Raw genomic sequence first — 25,924 nt, forward strand, 5'->3', positions numbered from 1 at the left:
GTTTCAATGACCATAGGAGTTGGCATGACAACACAAACAGATCTTTGGGACCAGGGTAGGAAAAAGGAGGAAGTTGCATTCTAGATAAAGGATCTGTATGGAGAGAAATGAACAGGTAATGATAAAGCATGATAGTGCAAGTCTATTTGCTTAATTACCTCAACTGGGGTTAATTTGCCACAGTAAGACATAGTGCATGCTGCAGGGCAGTCTTGAACCCGACACCTCTCTGGCCCCACACAGAGGCCAGGGAATGTGACAAGCCAGCAGAACACACATTTGGTCATCCAAGCCTTTTATTAAAGCAGCCTAATCACAGAAGGTGTTTGTAAAATGGGGAAGTGCTAAAGCAAGGCAACAGCAAGGTGATTATACTGTAAGTAGGACTAGACTTATTTTGCCAATGCTTTGGCCTCGCAACCTTTTTCCACGACTCATCTCCAAAATGAGGTGTTGACCTAAGTAGGTCACCGTTGATTTACGTAATATTTTATGTAGCCTGTGCCTTGTAAAATAGGATCTTATTCAAATCTGAATGATATGATCAAATTGGCGTTCTAAGCAACGCATTGTTAGGGTTTGACCAACTATTTGTTTGCATAACCAATATAATACAACTATTTAAACCTATATAATAAAATTAGTTGTGGTGCATAACTTATGAATACTAATGCTAAACATAAGAGGTTTATATTGTATTAACATAGATTGAGCGACATATAATAGACATGACTAACTGGAGGGTTGCTGGCTAGTAGTGTAGGCTGAGTAGACTCGTGACACACACGCACATGCCTGGTTGTGGGGCCGCTCAAGGACAGGTGTATGTGAGGAACTGACAGAGGGGAGAATGGCTGTAGTATAAAAACAGGCACTGTCCTTGAGTGTCTGACTCTCGGTTACACACACGAAGATAAGCTAGAAGACAACTATGCCTGGCAACAAAGATGCGTCTAGAGGCTGGGACCAGCCTGCACGCCAACGATAGGCTGGAGTAAGTCTAAACCACACCCAAGCCTCTACCATGACAGGCCCTCAGGGAGAGGGAACTAAGTCTGTCAAGTAGTATTTAAAGTAAAACTTGTGATGTTATTCCAGTTCTCTGTTTTGCCCTGCGAGGTGTTACAGGGAGCCCGTATATACGAACCACCTATTTACCCTTCAAGTGTTTGCATTAATTAAAGTACAAAGAAATCAGAAGTTACTATGTGCTGACTATTTTGTTCCGATACCAGATCGAATTCACGCAACTTAACAGCATTCAATCCACATTTGTTACAAAGAAAGACGTTAATTGTAAAGCAATCGGTACTCACCACACACATACAAAATTCTGGATTCTCGGCAATGGATACATCCAAGAATAGCAGTAATACTCCAAATAGCAGTGTAGCACAAAATCACAAACAGCCTTTCATTCAAGTAAACCCTAAAAACACACCTGTCTATAGGAAGGCTGTGTACAGTAGAGGCAGAGGGGAGCAGACATAAAACCACGATCCTCTCAGCTGAACAGCCAACTCTGAATAATTCAAACAGGGCCTCCAGTCAGTACCTCCAACAACACGGGTCCAGATTATGTTAGAAACAAAAGGAGAGGTGCATTGGTCAGCACTTAACCATAATATGATACAACCATACAGTGAATTAGCTGGATGGTACAGTCCGTCACCTAAGGATGAGTTGAACACCCATGCAATAACATTATCAAACTATACATCCACATGTTGGCTTATTGAAGTATTTATTCCTTCATGAATATAATAAAAGGAGGTGCTAAATCAACAAAGGACATTTAAAATATATATATTATTTTAAAACACAGGGGGAAACAAAACACTTACTAGAAACATCTCTAATAATAAATGAAATAACATTTCCAACAGTCAACTAACAGAAATGAAGGCTCTCCAAACTGTGTCTACTTTTTCTATCGTTTTTTTCTTCTTGTTCTCTTTAAAAATGGGAGAACTCAGGAACTTAGTGTCTGAGAACTTATCTCCACGTCTCATTTTGCTGTTAAAGAAAGAAGAACATTCAATAATCAAGTTATTGATTATTACTTAGCACGTTGATATGAGATAAGAATGAGGGTTTTGGATTCTGTTCTCTAATAAACCCCCATGTATGAGACTAAGCAAGCCACGCTTAGTTGCTTGTCCAGAGTAGTTCCCACCAGTTGATGTGTGGCTCTTTGTAGCTAACACTAGCTCCCTGTTGACTGGTCCGATCAGTCTCTTCATTATTAGTACGGTTGGTGTGAGCCATAACCTCAGCCCACTCTTCTTAATCTACAGCAACCTTGTGAGCAGAAGAAGCAACCGTTTTAGGGCTGGAGACTGGAGTGTCAAATCCAATCTCATTGGTGCAGGTAACATCAAAGGATTCCCACGGAGTCCTCTCGTCCATGAGCAGCTCCCTCAGGCTCTCACGTACTGCCTCACCGCTGTGACCATCAGGCATCTCTGTGTGGGTCTCAGCAGTCGATACATTAGATGGCCAGCTGTTTGGCATAATCATCCTGGGACATGGAATCAGGAAAAACTTAGGCCTTGCCATTTCTGCTGGATTCATTAAAACTAGTAGGCATCAGAAAAGTGTCTCTGCTTATGGTTTTATGACCCTGGTTGGACTGGGGCTTAAAGCTGCTGCCTTTGAAGTCTGGACTGAGGGCCTCATATTTAGACATACGTTCATAAGCTCCACTGCTGTCCTCAGTGGCAGAGTGTGTGACGACTTGCAACACGTTGGGCTCCACCACCAGCTGCACTTCTGCATTTTGTGCTGCAATAGCTCCATATGTACTACCCTGGCTATCCATAGCCTCACTGGACAAAGAATAACCTCCACCCTGAGACAGCGACCACTTAGTGTAACCTCCACCCTGAGACAGCGACCACTTAGTGTAACCTCCACCCTGAGACAGCGACCACTTAGTGTAACCTCCACCCTGAGACAGCGACCACTTAGTGTAACCTCCACCCTGAGACAGGGACCACTTAGTGTAACCTCCACCCTGAGACAGCGACCACTTAGTGTAACCTCCACCCTGAGACAGCGACCACTTAGTGTAACCTCCACCATGAGACAGGGACCACTTAGTGTAACCTCCACCCTGAGACAGCGACCACTTAGTGTAACCTCCACCCTGAGACAGGGACCACTTAGTGTAACCTCCACCCTGAGACAGCGACCACTTAGTGTAACCTCCAACCTGAGACAGCGACCACTTAGTGTTATCTCCACCCTGAGACAGGGACCACTTAGTGTAACCTCCACCCTGAGACAGGGACCACTTAGTGTAACCTCCACCCTGAGACAGGGACCACTTAGTGTAACCTCCACCCTGAGACAGCGACCACTTAGTGTAACCTCCACCCTGAGACAGCGACCACTTAGTGTAACCTCCACCCTGAGACAGGGACCACTTAGTGTAACCTCCACCCTGAGACAGGGACCACTTAGTGTAACCTCCACCCTGAGACAGGGACCACTTAGTGTAACCTCCACCCTGAGACAGCGACAACTTAGTGTAACCTCCACCCTGAGACAGCGACCACTTAGTGTAACCTCCACCCTGAGACAGGGACCACTTAGTGTAACCTCCACCCTGAGACAGGGACCACTTAGTGTAACCTCCACCCTGAGACAGGGACCACTTAGTGTAACCTCCACCCTGAGACAGGGACCACTTAGTGTAACCTCCACCCTGAGACAGCGACCACTTAGTGTAACCTCCACCCTGAGACAGCGACCACTTAGTGTAACCTCCACCCTGAGACAGGGACCACTTAGTGTAACCTCCACCCTGAGACAGGGACCACTTAGTGTAACCTCCACCCTGAGACAGGGACCACTTAGTGTAACCTCCACCCTGAGACAGGGACCACTTAGTGTAACCTCCACCCTGAGACAGGGACCACTTAGTGTAACCTCCACCCTGAGACAGGGACCACTTAGTGTAACCTCCACCCTGAGACAGCGACAACTTAGTGTAACCTCCACCCTGAGACAGCGACCACTTAGTGTAACCTCCACCCTGAGACAGGGACCACTTAGTGTAACCTCCACCCTGAGACAGCGACCACTTAGTGTAACCTCCACCCTGAGACAGCGACCACTTAGTGTAACCTCCACCCTGAGACAGGGACCACTTAGTGTAATCTCCACCCTGAGACAGGGACCACTTAGTGTAACCTCCACCCTGAGACAGCGACCACTTAGTGTAACCTCCACCCTGAGACAGCGACCACTTAGTGTAACCTCCACCCTGAGACAGCGACCACTTAGTGTAACCTCCACCCTGAGACAGGGACCACTTAGTGTAACCTCCACCCTGAGACAGGGACCACTTAGTGTAACCTCCACCCTGAGACAGCGACCACTTAGTGTAACCTCCACCCTGAGACAGGGACCACTTAGTGTAACCTCCACCCTGAGACAGGGACCACTTAGTGTAACCTCCACCCTGAGACAGGGACCACTTAGTGTAACCTCCACCCTGAGACAGGGACCACTTAGTGTTACCTCCACCCTGAGACAGCGACCACTTAGTGTAACCTCCACCCTGAGACAGGGACCACTTAGTGTAACCTCCACCCTGAGACAGCGACCACTTAGTGTAACCTCCACCCTGAGACAGGGACCACTTAGTGTAACCTCCACCCTGAGACAGCGACCACTTAGTGTAACCTCCACCCTGAGACAGGGACCACTTAGTGTAACCTCCACCCTGAGACAGCGACCACTTAGTGTAACCTCCACCCTGAGACAGCGACCACTTAGTGTAACCTCCACCCTGAGACAGCGACCACTTAGTGTAACCTCCACCCTGAGACAGGGACCACTTAGTGTAACCTCCACCCTGAGACAGCGACCACTTAGTGTAACCTCCACCCTGAGACAGCGACCACTTAGTGTAACCTCCACCCTGAGACAGGGACCACTTAGTGTAACTTCCACCCTGAGACAGCGACCACTTAGTGTAACCTCCACCCTGAGACAGCGACCACTTAGTGTAACCTCCACCCTGAGACAGCGACCACTTAGTGTAACCTCCACCCTGAGACAGCGACCACTTAGTGTTGCTACTTTTCATCCTCTTTTTCCTCTGCTTCACAGGGGAACGAGAGTCCTCCTTCTTTGCATTCTTTTTCTTTGATTTGGCACTCTGCTCTTTCTTGGCTTTCTTGTTTTTTTGCTCCGCAGCAACTGTAGTCCAATGGGGGCGTTTACTCCTCAACACACAAGCCTTTTAGGATCCTCAGAATTTTCTGCAGGTTTCCTGGGTAGCCAACCATGCACGTTTAGAGGCGGCCTGAGTTGATTGAACCACAGAGTCTGTAGTCTTGTGCCCAGCAGCTAGACAGTGATCTGGGTCTGTGAGATGCTCCACTATGCTTACATCCCTGACCGTTTGTTTGTTCTTCAGTGACAAAGTCATACACTGTACTAGGAGTGCACTTCTGCTTTTTGGCCCAAGCATCAAATAAAATACAATGTTATTGGTCACATACACATATTTACCAAATGTTATTGCGGGTATAGCGAAATGCTTGTTTTCCTAGCTCCAACAGTGCAGTAATATCTAGCAATTCACAACAATACACATTTACATTTACATTTAAGTCATTTAGCAGACGCTCTTATCCAGAGCGACTTACAAATACAACTCTAAAGTAAAAGACTGGGTTAAGAAATATATAAATATTAGGACGAGCAATGTTGGAAAGGCATTGACTAAAATACAGTAGAATAGAATACAGTATATACATGAGTAAATGAGTAAAGCAGTATATAAACATGTTTTAAGTGACCAGTGATTCCATGTCTATGTACATAGGGCAGCAGCCTCTAAGGTGCAGGGTTGAGTGATAGGGTGGTAGCTGGCTACTGATGGCTATTTAACAGTCTGATGGCCTTGAGATAGAAGCTGTTTTTCAATCTCTCGGTCCCAGCTTTGAATGCATTGTCTAATATTGTACTATTCGCGGAAGAGCTGTTCCTGTTCACCGAGACTACAAACGTCCCCTTTACTGTGGTAGGTCTCATACTGCTCCAGGCTGTGGACTGTCTGGCAGCACTAGAAGAGCTGCATGTGTCCCCGGATTCAGGCAGGGTGGCATCCATGTCTACATAGGCTGTGCACCCTTTAGTAGAATGAGACTCCTCTTCCATGAGAGACCGAGACAGAATGAATGCATCATCTTCTGCCTCAATATCCAATTCATGGTCCACCATGACAGGCTGTGCTTTAGTCTTACTGCTTTCTCTGAATGTTTTCTTGCCCTTTCTAGATGTGGGCTCATTTGAAATCAAAAAATGTGATATCACAAAAGTCTTTCGACCTTTAGTTTTAGTGCCCTTGTCCTCTGCGGCATCTACGACCAATGGGTTTGCCCTGTCTAATTTAAAAACTGAGTTCTGAGCTTCAGGGTAATCTAAAAAGTAATCATGAAATGGGTCAGGTGAGACACTACGATGGGATTTGGATTGGAGCGGGACTACAAAAGTTGTTCTTTGGTCAAAAGTTTTTGTAACGTTTTGTGTTGTTTTATGGGATTCTCTGGTATGTTTTCTTTGTTTGGTGATGCGTGAGGAGACATGAGTCCTTCTGCAGGCAGCAAGCGGTTCTGTCTCTCTGGCTGAGTTCTTTATGACACTCTCTTCTCTGTGTTCTACATCCTCCACTGTAGGGTTGTCCATGTGTTGTGGCATTGTGGAAGACGTCACATCGTCACCTCTAGATTCTCACTGACACGGCCACCGTTCTTATGTCCAACCTTTGCTAATAGACAAGGGATTTTTGTCTTCAGCTCTTTCGGCCTATCAGTTTTCTTGGGCTTTGTCTCCACTGTGACGATTTCAGCAGTGTTGTCCCCAGTAGCTATCTCCATCTCTGTGTCATTGTTGATGGTGGTCTTCTCAGCTTCTCCAATGGTGGTCTTCTTTGCAAGCTCCAATGTGGTCTCCATCTTTAAGCTGTTTGGAAGATCCAAAACTTTATCAGCACCAGAGGGCTGTAGATTATTAGTTGTGGAGACAACGGAGGGCAAGACCGCTGGGATAGGGTCAAGTCCAGTGTTGAAATAAATCCTTGACCCCTCATCGTTTTGGCTACTGAACTGTTGGGATGTTCTCTTTTGGGATGATGTCAAAGTATTGTCCACCGGCTGCTCCATCTTATTCATGCTTTCTGTAAGATAATAATACATGTGAGTTCTTAAAATTGTCAATAACCAGACGTGGATGTCGATTAAGGTAGACCCCCCCACCTCTCTGATTCAGAGGGGTTGGGTTAAATGCGGAAGACACATTTCAGTTGAAGGCATTCAGTTGTACAACTGACTAGGTATCCCCCTTTCCCTTTCTGCTGAAAGACGACTAACATTTTCATCAGAGTAGAGGTCCACAGCCCTTTCAATAGAGCAGAGGTCCACAGCCCTTTCATTAGAACAGAGGTCCACAGCCCTTTCAATAGAGCAGAGGCCCACAGCCCTTTCATTAGAGCAGAGGTCCACAGCCCTTTCATTAGAACAGAGGTCCACAGCCCTTTCATTAGAACAGAGGTTCACAGCCCTTTCATTAGAACAGAGGTCCACAGCCCTTTAATTAGAACAGAGGTCCACAGCCCTTTCAATAGAGCAGAGGTCCACAGCCCTTTCATTAGGGCAGAGGCCCACAGCCCTTTCATTAGAGAAGAGGTCCACAGCCCTTTCATTAGAACAGAGGTCCACAGCCCTTTCATTAGAACAGAGGTCCACAGCCCTTTCATTAGAACAGAGGTTCACAGCCCTTTCAATAGAGCAGAGGTCCACAGCCCTTTAATTAGAACAGAGGTCCACAGCCCTTTCAATAGAGCAGAGGTCCACAGCCCTTTAATTAGAACAGAGGTCCACAGCCCTTTCATTAGAACAGAGGTTCACAGCCCTTTCATTAGAACAGAGGTCCACAGCCCTTTCATTAGAACAGAGGTCCACAGCCCTTTCATTAGAACAGAGGTCCACAGCCCTTTCATTAGAACAGAGGTCCACAGCCCTTTCATCAGAGCAGAGGTCCACAGCCCTTTCATTAGAACAGAGGTCCACAGCCCTTTCATTAGAACAGAGGTCCACAGCCCTTTCATCAGAACAGAGGTCCACAGCCCTTTCATTAGAACAGAGGTCCACAGCCCTTTCATTCGAACAGAGGTCCACAGCCCTTTCATTCGAACAGAGGCCCACAGCCCTTTCATCAGAGCAGAGGTCCACAGCCCTTTCATTAGGGCAGAGGTCCACAGCCCTTTCATTAGAACAGAGGTCCACAGCCCTTTCATTAGAACAGAGGCCCACAGCCCTTTCATTAGAACAGAGGCCCACAGCCCTTTCATTAGAACAGAGGTCCACAGCCCTTTCATTAGAACAGAGGTCCACAGCCCTTTCATTAGAGCAGAGGTCCACAGCCCTTTCATTAGAGCAGAGGTCCACAGCCCTTTCATTAGAACAGAGGTCCACAGCCCTTTCATTAGAACAGAGGTCCACAGCCCTTTCATTAGAACAGAGGTCCACAGCCCTTTCATTAGAACAGAGGTCCACAGCCCTTTCCAAGTGATCCAAAGTTTTGCATTAGATGCCTTTCAAGATGAGAATCTGTTAAAGTATATATGAAGTTCATTTGTCAACAACTACCATGATTTGATGTCATAAACTAGCACTGAAGTCTGTGATAAAATAGATTGATACTGTTATGAAGAGCACCTCTAAATAAGTGACTCATTACACTATGTCTTATTCAAAGTGATGGGCTCAGAGTCCCTCTCTAACCCACCAGCTGGTTGTGCTTGAGTCTGCAAAAGCCATGTCAAAATTCAGACACCACTTGTTTCCATAGAAGCACAGTTTCCACTTCAAGCCGTCTGCTTCTCTTACCTCTGAGCCACCAATGCCAGAGCCCTGTTGTTAGTCTTCAGAGAGACCTTGAAGAACGAGTAAGTGTCTGCACGCAGAGGCCAAGTGGAGCTCTGCATTGCATCGTCGTGCGCCTCTCAAATTTTGTAACAATTTGGAGGGTCCATATACAGTACCAGTCAAAAGTTTGGACACACCTACTCATTCAAGGGTTTTTCTTAATTTTGACTATTTTCTACATTATAGAATAATAGTGAAGACATCAAAACTATGAAATAACACATATGGAATCATGTAGTAACCAAAAAACAAATCAATTTTTATTTTAGATTTTAGGTTTTTCAAGTAGCCACCCTTTACCTTGATGACAGCTTTGCATACTCTTGGCACTGCCGCCCTGCTGGTGTACAGTGTGTGCATTGCGCAGTTTCTGCATTCCCCTTTTATACACTATAAAACACATCATACTGTTACTTGTGTACAATGATAGACTGTATAATTCATAAAATAATCATGCTTTCCACTATGTTTAAAATTAGTGAAAAAAAGGTTTGGTCTTTGTATATGCAGCCCATCTGGTAACGGGCCCATAGACTGTATACTATAAAGAATAAGTACAAACCACTCAACAGTTTAGAGTTGAAAGCACTGAATCATTAACCCATATGACTCATTTCCTTTGAGGCAGTCAAGGATGACTAGGAACTGAGTTCACGTGACAGTCACATGGCAAAAGGTTGCGATATCTCATAGTTGGATAATAGAAGGGGTGACAGGAAGAGTTATTGTTTAGAATTCATTCACTCTTTGAAGTCAATTGAGGGACAGCTGTTATAGATATGGACTCTGTGCGCTCCTGGCTCCTGGCCTACAACAACAGAATAGCCAGGCTCAGGTTGGTTATATTTGCCTTAACTCAAGCAATGCTCTGAATAAACTAACTTATTTCACAATTAAAGGGAGCTAACAATGTTCCACAAGTAACAAACTCAGCTATACTAAAGTTTCCGCACTAATGTCAGTGTTTTCTGAAAGTGCTTGAAATAATGTTCATGTGAATTGATGAAGTCGTTAGAATTGAAAAAGTGAAACTAGTGTTGAAGAGATGGTTGTGGATGCACCACAGTCCATTATGAATGTTTGTCAACTAAGAGAAAGTGGATTTTTTTGTGGCGTTCATTTCAACTGTGATAAACTGCACGACTCAAATAGCCTGGAAGTCAAAGAAATTGGATATGATTGTGGCTGCGGCAGGAAAGTATCTGGGGTTTCAGGAATTCACAGCCAGTGGTGGAAAAGTACCCGATTGTCATACTTGAGTAAAAGTAAAGATACCTTCATAGAAAATGACTCAAGTAAAAGTCACCCAGTAAAATACTACTTGAATAAAAGTATCAAAAGTAAATGTAATTGCAAAAATATACTTAAGTATAAGTCATTTCAAATTGCTTATATTAATTAAACCAGACCGCACAATTGTTTTGTATTTATTTACGGATAGTCAGGGGCACACTCCAACACTCAGATATAATTTATAAACGAATCATTTGTGTTTAGTGATTCCGCCAGATTAGAGGCATTAGGGATGGCCAGGGATGATGTGCCGCTCTCCCAGGCTCCTGAGCCTGTGTAGAGATCAGACATGGATTATTGATTTTACCCATAGAGGCAAGGAGCATGTTGAGTGACAACGTGGTAGTCATTATAATTTGAGTATTTTTTTCCCACATCACTTTTGTATTTTGGGATCTGTTATTTTCATTCTGCCGTAAAACCCAACAAAGAAGTGGGCTCAGCCTTGTCTCGTGATCACAACAGTTAAATCGACTCTCGACTCATCCTGTCTGGCTCGGTGGTCACTGTGCTTTTGGAAAGATAGGGTGGCTACTCCACTTCGCAGGAATTGACCTAATTAACTGTATTCATACAGGGATGTACAAGGAGTCCAACACACAGGTAATTTGTGAAATTCAGTTACGAGCGTTCACTCCTTCATTTATCTAACTTCAGTGGGCCTGCTATCTCGCTAGCAAGCTCACTGACTCGCCAGGCACATGTAATCAGAAAGCTAGCTAGCTAGATTTACACTACCCCATCCATAGACTAACATTCTTGGACAAGCTTTAGTCTGTTCGGCTACTACTGTAGCTATCTGAGTGATTAAGTTAATAGATTTTGATCTGCATGGTACTTCTTTACAGTGGTTATTGGTGGGTTGATTTATGTTTGTCTTCTTGCATGGCGATGATAACACGCGTTAGTTAGTTGTTACCACAGGTGTTAACGTTACTTTTAACAATGGTCAGTTAGTGTATTGCTAATACTGCTAGCTAACAGTATGGCTATGTAGCTAGTTTACACACATGATCATAGTTGCCTCCTAAGCTGAAGCAGTGTGAGGTTGAACGCGACATGTGTATAACTACAACCAGGTACCAAGTAGGACATTTCAGAGTTTCCTAGTTCTGCGGCATTAGCTTTCTCAGCTGTCATTATAGGTCTGAGGTGAGTGGTCACATGACAGGGTGGGAAACATACTGGTGATGTTGTCATTTTCCTCCGGTCCATCCCTCCACAAGTGGTAACCTTAGCTACTTCTCTTACTGCTGTTAAGAGCAACAGTTTATCTTCGTTTGATGACGAAAACAGCAAAAGTCAGATACTACATTTATTGCAAGTACAAATTCCGTTGTTTTTATCCCAAAAAAATTTGTCTAATTTGCATGTTCTGAACTTATGCAGTGATACATTCCTCAGCTCAGTGGTAGTTGATGCTTGTTGTTGACTTAACTTGAATAGGATAGATGATCGACTAAGTAGGCTAGTCTAAATCACTTGTTCTTGCCTTTGAACATCATTATTTGAATAGAGAAATATACATTGGATGACTAGTTTTGACTTTGACAATATACATAAATAACCATGTTGTACTGTATTTATACTCAGCCAGATATAAGCTGGTGTTGGTTTGCACTCGTGTATCGTGGTAGGTCGACTGCAGTTGTACTCTTGTCCATCAATGCTACTGTTTGCAAGGACTATAAGGACTACTCTCAGGTCAACAATTCGAGAGCTTGGGACTATAAGGTTCCTTTATTTTTTTTATTTAACCTTTATTTAACTAGGCAAGTCAGTTAAGAACACATTCTTATTTACAATAACGGCCTACAAAAAGGCAAAAGGCCTCCTGCGGGGACAGGGGAGATATAAATATATATATATAACAACCCCAACCCCATGAAATGATGATCTATCTTCTAGTGCAGTGAAACAACTTCACCACTTGTGCTCGACTTCAATTGAATCTGTCACAGCAACAGCATATTATGCATAAACTTTGTTTATAAACTACAGTACTCAAAAACATTGTGATTTTATTTGACCATGGAAAAGAAGCTACAGCAAATATACAGCAATGCTGGTTTGATCGAATTACAACTATAGCTTACTAGGTAGAACATAATACTAAGGAACTGATTGAGTGCAAAACAGCCCAGAGCAGTAGTGGTTGTGTTGTGAACCATATGTTTCTCAGGCTTACTCTCACAGGAGGCACATGATTCTTCTCACTCTCTCCCTACTTTGTAACAGAGCAAACAGGAAGGAAGGCAGAGGCATTAGCCTATAAGCAGAAAGGGAATAAAGAATTTCTTCGATTTTTGCTGAGCTTTTGACACTTCTAGAGCTTGGTTCTAAGGTTCTATCTGCAAAAAGGTGATTTGGAGATAACTGGCATTAAAGATCCAAATCCTTATTGTTTTGAATGGTGTCAACAATTTGTATGTTGTATTGTTTTGAAGTTAACAACATGAATTTGGGTATTTAGAGTACTATAAAAGTAGAGAACATTGAACTTAACAACATGAATTTGGTTATTTAGAGTACTATAAAAGTAGAGAACATTGAAGTTAACAACATGAATTTGGGTATTTAGAGTACTATAAAAGTAGAGAACATTGAACTTAACAACATGAATTTGGGTATTTAGAGTACTATAAAAGTAGAGAACATTGAACTGAACAACATGAATTTGGGTATTTAGAGTACTATAAAAGTAGAGAACATTGAACTTAACAACATGAATTTGGGTATTTAGAGTACTATAAAAGTAGAGAACATTGAACTTAACAACATGAATTTGGGTATTTAGAGTACTATAAAAGTAGAGAACATTGAACTGAACAACATGAATTTGGGTATTTAGAGTACTATAAAAGTAGAGAACATTGAAGTTAACAACATGAATTTGGGTATTTAGAGTACTATAAAAGTAGAGAACATTGAACTTAACAACATGAATTTGGGTATTTAGAGTACTATAAAAGTAGAGAACATTGAACTTAACAACATGAATTTGGGTATTTAGAGTACTATAAAAGTAGAGAACATTGAACTGAACAACATGAATTTGGGTATTTAGAGTACTATAAAAGTAGAGAACATTGAACTTAACAACATGAATTTGGGTATTTAGAGTACTATAAAAGTAGAGAACATTGAACTTAACAACATGAATTTGGGTATTTAGAGTACTATAAAAGTAGAGAACATTGAACTGAACAACATGAATTTGGGTATTTAGAGTACTATAAAAGTAGAGAACATTGAACTGAACAACATGAATTTGGGTATTTAGAGTACTATAAAAGTAGAGAACATTGAACTGAACAAGGCTATGTCAGTAACTACATTTGAACAAAAATGCAGATAGAACCTGCCTAGTTAAATAAAGGTTAAATAAAAAGTCAAGTAGGCAATGGCACTGTTTAGGCCTAGTTGTTATCACACGATCAAGCAGAGGATCACCATGATGTGACCACAATGTCCTGGTCTCAACAAGATATAATTTGTCTTTCCAACAGGAGCGGTGACATGGAGGCTGAGGACAAATCCTTGCCCTCTACGCTGGATTGCAGTGTGAAGCCTCCCATCTCCCCTGGCAGCCCATCTCACCTGACACACTTCAAACCCCTGACTCCAGAGCAGGACGAGCCCCCGCTCCGGTCAGCCTACAGCTCCTTCGTCAACCTGTTCCGCTTCAATAAAGGTCATTTACCAAGGTCACACACACACAGATTGTTTTGAGATGGTTGACTTTACAGTCTTTTGAAATGTTCATTTTCTAGTAAGCCTATGCATTACGATGAAGAGACAAGACAAAGTGACTGAGTCTGAGTCCAGCACATTCTCTATTAACCACAAGGAAGTTTATTAATAGCTTAATGTTGTTTTGTCACACTGCTCTTCTTGTTATTTCTCATTCTGTGGAGTAGCCTATAGCAGCCTGTAATTTGCAGTACTGTATAGTCAAGGCTCCTGTACTGTCCCCTAGAATGCAGGGAAAGTTACTTCTGTAGCCTTGACTACCAGCCTGGTTTACAGCCAGAATTAGTTTGAGGAAGCTGAATGGAACAGAATGCAGCCCAGATCAGAACCCATGTCCTGTGAGGTAATGTGATAGAATGTTGTCTAGGTGCCAGGAGGGGGCCTTTCAACCACATGGGCCATCATGTGTCTCCCTCTCTTCAGGCCCCGCCCTCACTGGCAGGCCCCTCACCAAGGCAACAGAGCTCTGCTCACATACCAGAGCTTGGAGCATTTAAATATTCGGTCCTGCTTTATTTGAAGTGCAACTTATGAAGGCTTCATAAAACATTCATATAGGCTTCATAAGCACTACATAGATGCTTCACAAATCATCTATAATCTTATATCATGCTTTATAAAGATTCATAATGTGGCATAACTGTGTGACATAAACATCAATTTATTTGTTCACATTTGTTCGTCTTTTATATGGCATGAAATACAGTTATAGATGATTTGTGACCCATTTATGCAGTGGTATTGAAGCCTTCATAAGATGCACTTCAAATAAAGCAGGACCAAATATTCTATGCACAGTATTCATATTCTTTAAATTCATCTGTTATTATAAGATAATTGGCGATTCAATTCTGATTGGATTAGAAGAGAGAGCATGTTCTTGACAGCAACAGCAATGTATACAGTAGCCGTGTTTCGCTCCTCTTATTAGACACAACATACTGCCGAGTGGCGCAGCGGTCTAAGGCACTGCATCTCAGTGCTAGAGACGTCATTACAGACACCCTGGTTCGAATCCAGGCTGTATCACAACCGGCCGTGATTGGGAGTCCCATTGGGCGGCGCACAATTGGCCCAGCGTTGTCCGGATTTGGTCAGTGTAGGCCGTCATTGTAAATAAGAATTTGTTCTTAACTGACTTGCCTAGTTAAATAAAGGTTAAATGTAAATGTTATATATTTTTTTTAAACACTAAAATATTCCTCTTATTTAAAGTGACCTTTGTATTGCTAAAATAGGAGTACCGACTTAACACAACAAAGGTTATTTCTGGATAGGAATGTACTACAGACATTATATATGTATAAAGCATTGTCATGTTTGTAGTATGGCATTTTATAACGACTATATGTCATACAAAAGTATACGGCTTTGTCATCATGGGTAGGTGTGATGATGTTTCAATGAACTTTATTGACCTTAAATGACCCGTTGTGATTGGTCTGTGTGTACAGAGGAGGGGCGGCCACCCTCGGTGACAGAGAAACCGGATGTGGTTTTGACGTCAACCACTGGGGAGCGTAGGAGCTGGACCAGCCCAGCACACTCCATCCACAGCTCTGGGACCCATAGGAAACAACACCCCGACCTGCTCCGTAGAACGTCCAGCGCCTCAGGTAACACACACACATTCTCACTCATACTAGGACCACAGGAGGGACACATAACACTGTATGTCCAGTGCTGCAGTTGTTTCACAGTTGTAAGACAACCTATCCTCTTCCAACAGTGGTTCTTTAAAACGTTGACATTTTGAGTGATTGCATGATCTCTGACCTGACAATGATGGTGAAGAATCAGTTTCACTCTGAACAAATTGATGTGACTAGTCGTAGTTACACCTAAGAGGTGACCTCTAGTCAAGTTTAGAGGAGAGGATGGACTGTGTTTGGACTACTTCTTATTTTACCCCACAGTTGTTTTGTATAGCTGTGAAGCATAGACGTTCTTGACATTGACATTAGTTTTACATAGAGAGGAGAGAAGAAGAATGTACGATGTGAGTAGCCTGACATCCATTGAAAACGCTGATGTGTCTTTTGTTTTTGCAGGGGACTGGCCATTATGGCGGGGTCAGGGTGAGGGCCCGTGTGTTTGATAAGATCTCCAAAATGGTTTTGCGCCTGATTTTAACAACCTGGTTTCAGAGTGGGCGGCTAACTCAAGCACCTGAGTGGTTTTGTGTGTTTGGTTGATTGAACTATATTTTGGCATGTATCGATTAAGTGCCTTCTCGTGTTGTTTTGTTGCCAACAATGATATTTGGAAAGTTGTGTGTTTTTCCATAATGATATAAGAACTAACATGCTCCCTTTTATGTTTCTTACTTAATTGCGATATCTGTTTTAATTGTATTCATATGAGCCATAATTGTTCACTAGAGCCTAGTTTATGGGAACTGATATAGCAGTAAGCTTCTGTTGTGCAGTCCTTTTAAACGAACCTGCCATTATCAAAAGGAAATCCTTGTAGACATTTTATTGTACATTTACAAGCCCATATTGGGCTATAGCATACAGTCTCTTTACAGAGGTAGAAAAGGGTGCTCTCTGTCTCCCTCCTTTACCGTTCTGCATTTTATTTGCATGAAAAGGGAGCATTTGCGTGACTTGAATGGTTAGGTGAAGTGTGTTTTATGAAGTGTATGCTGAATGTTTGCACCATGTGTGCTCCTAGAAGGCCGTAGGAAAGCAGAAACCCTCCTGAGCATTCACGACCCTCGTACAGCTGTTCAGCTCCGCACTGCTCTGAAAAGACTCAAGGAGATCATGGAGGGAAAGAGCCAGGTATCTATCATGCCATTACCCAATTACTCCATTACCCCATTACACCATTAACTCATTACCCCATTACTCCATTAACTCATTACCCCATTACTCCATTAACTCATTACCCCATTACTCCATTACCCCATTACTCCATTAACTCATTAACTCATTACTCCATTAACTCATTACTCCATTAACTCATTACCCCATTACTCCATTAACTCATTACCCCATTACTCCATTAACTCATTACTCCATTACTCCATTAACTCATTACCCCATTACTCCATTAACTCATTACTCCATTAACTCATTACCCCATTACTCCATTAACTCATTACCCCATTACTCCATTAACTCATTACTCCATTAACCCATTACTCCATTAACCCATTACTCCATTAACTCATTACTCCATTACTCCATTAACTCATTACTCCATTAACTCATTACTCCATTAACTCATTACCCCATTACTCCATTAACTCATTACCCCATTACTCCATTAACTCATTACCCCATTACTCCATTAACTCATTACTCCATTAACTCATTACTCCATCACGCCATTAACCCATTAACTCATTACCCCATCACCCCATTAACTCATTACCCCATCACGCCATTAACTCATTACCCCATCACGCCATTAACTCATTACCCCATTACCCCATCACGCCAAGTAGCCCATTGGCCCATCACGCCAAGTAGCCCATCATGCCAAGTAGCCCATCACACCATTACACAGTTTCTGCTGTTTATAGTACCTCACATCACACTGCTGTTGTTTATAGTACCTCACATCACACTGCTGTTGTTTATAGTACATCACACTGCTGTTGTTTATAGTACCTCACACTGCTGTTGTTTATAGTACCTCACGTCACACTGCTGTTGTTTATAGTACATCACACTGCTGTTGTTTATAGTACCTCACACTGCTGTTGTTTATAGTACATCACACTGCTGTTGTTTATAGTACCTCACACTGCTGTTGTTTATAGTACATCACACTGCTGTTGTTTATAGTACATCACACTGCTGTTGTTTATAGTACATCACACTGCTGTTGTTTATAGTACCTCACACTGCTGTTGTTTATAGTACATCACACTGCTGTTGTTTATAGTACCTCACACTGCTGTTGTTTATAGTACCTCACACTGCTGTTGTTTATTGTACCTCACACTGCTGTTGTTTATAGTACCTCACACTGCTGTTGTTTATAGTACCTCACACTGCTGTTGTTTATAGTACATCACACTGCTGTTGTTTATAGTACCTCACACTGCTGTTGTTTATAGTACATCACACTGCTGTTGTTTATAGTACATCACACTGCTGTTGTTTATAGTACACTCACACTGCTGTTGTTTATAGTACATCACACTGCTGTTGTTTATAGTACATCACACTGCTGTTGTTTATAGTACATCACACTGCTGTTGTTTATAGTACATCACACTGCTGTTGTTTATAGTACATCACACTGCTGTTGTTTATAGTACATCACACTGCTGTTGTTTATAGTACATCACACTGCTGTTGTTTATAGTACCTCACACTGCTGTTGTTTATTGTACCTCACACTGCTGTTGTTTATTGTACCTCACACTGCTGTTGTTTATTGTACCTCACACTGCTGTTGTTTATTGTACATCACACTGCTGTTGTTTATTGTACCTCACACTGCTGTTGTTTATAGTACATCACACTGCTGTTGTTTATAGTACCTCACACTGCTGTTGTTTATAGTACATCACACTGCTGTTGTTTATAGTACCTCACACTGCTGTTGTTTATTGTACCTCACATCACACTGCTGTTGTTTATAGTACCTCACACTGCTGTTGTTTATAGTACCTCACACTGCTGTTGTTTATACTACCTCACACTGCTGTTGTTTATTGTACCTCACACTGCTGTTGTTTATAGTACCTCACACTGCTGTTGTTTATTGTACATCACACTGCTGTTGTTTATTGTACCTCACATCACACTGCTGTTGTTTATAGTACCTCACACTGCTGTTGTTTATAGTACATCACACTGCTGTTGTTTATAGTACATCACACTGCTGTTGTTTATTGTACCTCACATCACACTGCTGTTGTTTATAGTACCTCACACTGCTGTTGTTTATAGTACATCACACTGCTGTTGTTTATAGTACATCACACTGCTGTTGTTTATAGTACCTCACACTGCTGTTGTTTATAGTACATCACACTGCTGTTGTTTATAGTACATCACACTGCTGTTGTTTATTGTACCTCACATCACACTGCTGTTGTTTATAGTACCTCACACTGCTGTTGTTTATTGTACCTCACACTGCTGTTGTTTATAGTACCTCACACTGCTGTTGTTTATAGTACATCACACTGCTGTTGTTTATAGTACATCACACTGCTGTTGTTTATTGTACCTCACATCACACTGCTGTTGTTTATAGTACCTCACACTGCTGTTGTTTATTGTACCTCACACTGCTGTTGTTTATTGTACATCACACTGCTGTTGTTTATAGTACATCACACTGCTGTTGTTTATAGTACCTCACACTGCTGTTGTTTATAGTACCTCACATCACACTGCTGTTGTTTATAGTACCTCACACTGCTGTTGTTTATAGTACATCACACTGCTGTTGTTTATAGTACCTCACACTGCTGTTGTTTATAGTACATCACACTGCTGTTGTTTATAGTACCTCACACTGCTGTTGTTTATAGTACCTCACACTGCTGTTGTTTATAGTACCTCACATCACACTGCTGTTGTTTATAGTACCTCACATCACACTGCTGTTGTTTATAGTACCTCACATCACACTGCTGTTGTTTATAGTACCTCACACTGCTGTTGTTTATAGTACATCACACTGCTGTTGTTTATAGTACATCACACTGCTGTTGTTTATTGTACCTCACATCACACTGCTGTTGTTTATAGTACCTCACACTGCTGTTGTTTATAGTACCTCACACTGCTGTTGTTTATAGTACCTCACACTGCTGTTGTTTATAGTACCTCACACTGCTGTTGTTTATAGTACCTCACACTGCTGTTGTTTATAGTACCTCACACTGCTGTTGTTTATAGTACATCACATTGCTGTTGTTTATACTACCTCACACTGCTGTTGTTTATAGTACCTCACATCACACTGCTGTTGTTTATAGTACCTCACATCACACTGCTGTTGTTTATAGTACATCACACTGCTGTTGTTTATAGTACATCACACTGCTGTTGTTTATAGTACATCACACTGCTGTTGTTTATAGTACATCACACTGCTGTTGTTTATAGTACATCACACTGCTGTTGTTTATAGTACCTCACACTGCTGTTGTTTATAGTACATCACACTGCTGTTGTTTATAGTACATCACACTGCTGTTGTTTATACTACCTCACACTGCTGTTGTTTATTGTACCTCACACTGCTGTTGTTTATAGTACATCACACTGCTGTTGTTTATAGTACATCACACTGCTGTTGTTTATAGTACATCACACTGCTGTTGTTTATAGTACATCACACTGCTGTTGTTTATAGTACATCACACTGCTGTTGTTTATAGTACCTCACACTGCTGTTGTTTATAGTACATCACACTGCTGTTGTTTATAGTACATCACACTGCTGTTGTTTATAGTACATCACACTGCTGTTGTTTATAGTACATCACACTGCTGTTGTTTATAGTACATCACACTGCTGTTGTTTATAGTACATCACACTGCTGTTGTTTATAGTACCTCACACTGCTGTTGTTTATAGTACCTCACACTGCTGTTGTTTATAGTACATCACACTGCTGTTGTTTATAGTACATCACACTGCTGTTGTTTATAGTACATCACACTGCTGTTGTTTATAGTACATCACACTGCTGTTGTTTATACTACCTCACACTGCTGTTGTTTATAGTACCTCACATCACACTGCTGTTGTTTATAGTACATCACACTGCTGTTGTTTATAGTACATCACACTGCTGTTGTTTATAGTACATCACACTGCTGTTGTTTATAGTACCTCACACTGCTGTTGTTTATTGTACCTCACACTGCTGTTGTTTATAGTACATCACACTGCTGTTGTTTATAGTACCTCACACTGCTGTTGTTTATTGTACCTCACACTGCTGTTGTTTATAGTACCTCACACTGCTGTTGTTTATAGTACATCACACTGCTGTTGTTTATAGTACCTCACACTGCTGTTGTTTATAGTACGTCACACTGCTGTTGTTTATTGTACCTCACACTGCTGTTGTTTATAGTACATCACACTGCTGTTGTTTATAGTACCTCACACTGCTGTTGTTTATAGTACCTCACACTGCTGTTGTTTATAGTACATCACACTGCTGTTGTTTATAGTACATCACACTGCTGTTGTTTATAGTACCTCACACTGCTGTTGTTTATAGTACCTCACACTGCTGTTGTTTATAGTACCTCACACTGCTGTTGTTTATAGTACATCACATTGCTGTTGTTTATACTACCTCACACTGCTGTTGTTTATAGTACCTCACATCACACTGCTGTTGTTTATAGTACCTCACATCACACTGCTGTTGTTTATAGTACATCACACTGCTGTTGTTTATAGTACATCACACTGCTGTTGTTTATAGTACATCACACTGCTGTTGTTTATAGTACCTCACACTGCTGTTGTTTATACTACCTCACACTGCTGTTGTTTATAGTACCTCACATCACACTGCTGTTGTTTATAGTACATCACACTGCTGTTGTTTATAGTACCTCACACTGCTGTTGTTTATAGTACATCACACTGCTGTTGTTTATAGTACCTCACACTGCTGTTGTTTATAGTACATCACACTGCTGTTGTTTATACTACCTCACACTGCTGTTGTTTATTGTACCTCACACTGCTGTTGTTTATAGTACATCACACTGCTGTTGTTTATAGTACATCACACTGCTGTTGTTTATAGTACATCACACTGCTGTTGTTTATTGTACCTCACACTGCTGTTGTTTATAGTACATCACACTGCTGTTGTTTATAGTACATCACACTGCTGTTGTTTATAGTACCTCACACTGCTGTTGTTTATAGTACCTCACACTGCTGTTGTTTATAGTACATCACACTGCTGTTGTTTATAGTACCTCACACTGCTGTTGTTTATAGTACCTCACATCACACTGCTGTTGTTTATAGTACATCACACTGCTGTTGTTTATAGTACATCACACTGCTGTTGTTTATAGTACCTCACACTGCTGTTGTTTATTGTACCTCACACTGCTGTTGTTTATAGTACATCACACTGCTGTTGTTTATAGTACCTCACACTGCTGTTGTTTATAGTACGTCACACTGCTGTTGTTTATTGTACCTCACACTGCTGTTGTTTATAGTACCTCACACTGCTGTTGTTTATAGTACCTCACATCACACTGCTGTTGTTTATAGTACATCACACTGCTGTTGTTTATAGTACATCACACTGCTGTTGTTTATAGTACCTCACACTGCTGTTGTTTATAGTACATCACACTGCTGTTGTTTATAGTACATCACACTGCTGTTGTTTATAGTACATCACACTGCTGTTGTTTATACTACCTCACACTGCTGTTGTTTATAGTACCTCACACTGCTGTTGTTTATAGTACATCACACTGCTGTTGTTTATAGTACATCACACTGCTGTTGTTTATAGTACCTCACACTGCTGTTGTTTATAGTACATCACACTGCTGTTGTTTATAGTACATCACACTGCTGTTGTTTATAGTACCTCACACTGCTGTTGTTTATAGTACATCACACTGCTGTTGTTTATAGTACCTCACACTGCTGTTGTTTATAGTACCTCACACTGCTGTTGTTTATAGTACATCACACTGCTGTTGTTTATAGTACCTCACACTGCTGTTGTTTATTGTACATCACACTGCTGTTGTTTATACTACCTCACACTGCTGTTGTTTATTGTACCTCACATCACACTGCTGTTGTTTATAGTACCTCACACTGCTGTTGTTTATAGTACCTCACATCACACTGCTGTTGTTTATTGTACCTCACATCACACTGCTGTTGTTTATACTACCTCACGTCACACTGCTGTTGTTTATTGTACCTCACACTGCTGTTGTTTATAGTACCTCACGTCACACTGCTGTTGTTTATTGTACCTCACATCACACTGCTGTTGTTTATAGTACCTCACACTGCTGTTGTTTATAGTACCTCACACTGCTGTTGTTTATAGTACCTCACATCACACTGCTGTTGTTTATTGTACCTCACATCACACTGCTGTTGTTTATAGTACCTCACATCACACTGCTGTTGTTTATTGTACCTCACATCACACTGCTGTTGTTTATAGTACCTCACACTGCTGTTGTTTATAGTACCTCACATCACACTGCTGTTGTTTATTGTACCTCACATCACACTGCTGTTGTTTATAGTACCTCACACTGCTGTTGTTTATAGTACCTCACATCACACTGCTGTTGTTTATTGTACCTCACATCACACTGCTGTTGTTTATAGTACCTCACATCACACTGCTGTTGTTTATAGTACCTCACACTGCTGTTGTTTATTGTACCTCACATCACACTGCTGTTGTTTATAGTACCTCACACTGCTGTTGTTTATAGTACCTCACGTCACACTGCTGTTGTTTATTGTACCTCACATCACACTGCTGTTGTTTATAGTACATCACACTGCTGTTGTTTATAGTACCTCACACTGCTGTTGTTTATAGTACATCACACTGCTGTTGTTTATTGTACCTCACATCACACTGCTGTTGTTTATAGTACCTCACACTGCTGTTGTTTATAGTACCTCACATCACACTGCTGTTGTTTATTGTACCTCACATCACACTGCTGTTGTTTATAGTACCTCACATCACACTGCTGTTGTTTATAGTACCTCACACTGCTGTTGTTTATTGTACCTCACATCACACTGCTGTTGTTTATAGTACCTCACACTGCTGTTGTTTATTGTACCTCACATCACACTGCTGTTGTTTATTGTACCTCACATCACACTGCTGTTGTTTATAGTACCTCACACTGCTGTTGTTTATAGTACCTCACACTGCTGTTGTTTATAGTACCTCACATCACACTGCTGTTGTTTATAGTACATCACACTGCTGTTGTTTATAGTACATCACACTGCTGTTGTTTATAGTACCTCACACTGCTGTTGTTTATAGTACCTCACACTGCTGTTGTTTATAGTACCTCACACTGCTGTTGTTTATAGTACATCACACTGCTGTTGTTTATAGTACCTCACACTGCTGTTGTTTATAGTACCTCACACTGCTGTTGTTTATAGTACATCACACTGCTGTTGTTTATTGTACCTCACACTGCTGTTGTTTATAGTACATCACACTGCTGTTGTTTATAGTACCTCACACTGCTGTTGTTTATACTACCTCACATCACACTGCTGTTGTTTATAGTACATCACACTGCTGTTGTTTATAGTACCTCACACTGCTGTTGTTTATAGTACATCACACTGCTGTTGTTTATACTACCTCACACTGCTGTTGTTTATACTACCTCACACTGCTGTTGTTTATACTACCTCACACTGCTGTTGTTTATACTACCTCACACTGCTGTTGTTTATACTACCTCACACTGCTGTTGTTTATACTACCTCACACTGCTGTTGTTTATAGTACATCACACTGCTGTTGTTTATAGTACATCACACTGCTGTTGTTTATAGTACCTCACACTGCTGTTGTTTATAGTACCTCACACTGCTGTTGTTTATAGTACATCACACTGCTGTTGTTTATAGTACCTCACACTGCTGTTGTTTATTGTACCTCACACTGCTGTTGTTTATAGTACCTCACACTGCTGTTGTTTATACTACCTCACACTGCTGTTGTTTATAGTACATCACACTGCTGTTGTTTATAGTACCTCACACTGCTGTTGTTTATAGTACCTCACACTGCTGTTGTTTATAGTACATCACACTGCTGTTGTTTATTGTACCTCACACTGCTGTTGTTTATAGTACCTCACACTGCTGTTGTTTATAGTACATCACACTGCTGTTGTTTATTGTACCTCACACTGCTGTTGTTTATAGTACCTCACACTGCTGTTGTTTATTGTACCTCACACTGCTGTTGTTTATAGTACCTCACATCACACTGCTGCTGTTTATTGTACCTCACACTGCTGTTGTTTATACTACCTCACACTGCTGTTGTTTATAGTACCTCACACTGCTGTTGTTTATAGTACCTCACACTGCTGTTGTTTATTGTACCTCACACTGCTGTTGTTTATAGTACATCACACTGCTGTTGTTTATTGTACCTCACACTGCTGTTGTTTATACTACCTCACACTGCTGTTGTTTATAGTACATCACACTGCTGTTGTTTATAGTACCTCACACTGCTGTTGTTTATTGTACCTCACACTGCTGTTGTTTATAGTACATCACACTGCTGTTGTTTATAGTACATCACACTGCTGTTGTTTATAGTACATCACACTGCTGTTGTTTATAGTACATCACACTGCTGTTGTTTATAGTACATCACACTGCTGTTGTTTATAGTACCTCACACTGCTGTTGTTTATTGTACCTCACACTGCTGTTGTTTATAGTACCTCACACTGCTGTTGTTTATAGTACATCACACTGCTGTTGTTTATAGTACCTCACATCACACTGCTGTTGTTTATTGTACCTCACACTGCTGTTGTTTATAGTACCTCACACTGCTGTTGTTTATAGTACCTCACATCACACTGCTGTTGTTTATAGTACATCACACTGCTGTTGTTTATAGTACATCACACTGCTGTTGTTTATAGTACATCACACTGCTGTTGTTTATAGTACATCACACTGCTGTTGTTTATAGTACATCACACTGCTGTTGTTTATTGTACCTCACACTGCTGTTGTTTATAGTACCTCACACTGCTGTTGTTTATAGTACATCACACTGCTGTTGTTTATTGTACCTCACACTGCTGTTGTTTATAGTACCTCACACTGCTGTTGTTTATTGTACCTCACACTGCTGTTGTTTATAGTACCTCACATCACACTGCTGCTGTTTATTGTACCTCACACTGCTG

At 41.4% G+C, this 25,924-nt stretch overlaps 1 protein-coding gene across 8 annotated transcripts in view; it reads left to right on the top strand.

The window, feature by feature from the left end:
- The first annotated feature begins 9,617 nt into the window (after positions 1 to 9,617).
- Positions 9,618 to 25,924, top strand: part of LOC100380630 (1-phosphatidylinositol 3-phosphate 5-kinase) — a 54,319-nt gene continuing 38,012 nt past the window's right edge. For 6 of the 8 annotated variants that reach the window (XM_014165290.2, XM_014165294.2, XM_014165296.2 and 3 more), the window contains exons 1-5: positions 9,618 to 9,780; positions 13,748 to 13,932; positions 15,446 to 15,607; positions 16,043 to 16,069; positions 16,668 to 16,777. In XM_014165290.2, the coding sequence (XP_014020765.1) occupies positions 9,725 to 9,780; positions 13,748 to 13,932; positions 15,446 to 15,607; positions 16,043 to 16,069; positions 16,668 to 16,777 (540 nt within the window). In that variant the 5' untranslated portion in view covers positions 9,618 to 9,724. Of the gene's footprint in view, positions 9,781 to 10,514; positions 10,842 to 13,747; positions 13,933 to 15,445; positions 15,608 to 16,042; positions 16,070 to 16,667; positions 16,778 to 25,924 lie in introns of those variants that run through there. The other 2 variants (XM_014165293.2, XM_014165291.2) reach the window with 2 other exon arrangements.

Source organism: Salmo salar, chromosome ssa21 (assembly GCF_905237065.1).
Source record: "Salmo salar chromosome ssa21, Ssal_v3.1, whole genome shotgun sequence".
Lineage (NCBI taxonomy): Eukaryota > Metazoa > Chordata > Actinopteri > Salmoniformes > Salmonidae > Salmo > Salmo salar.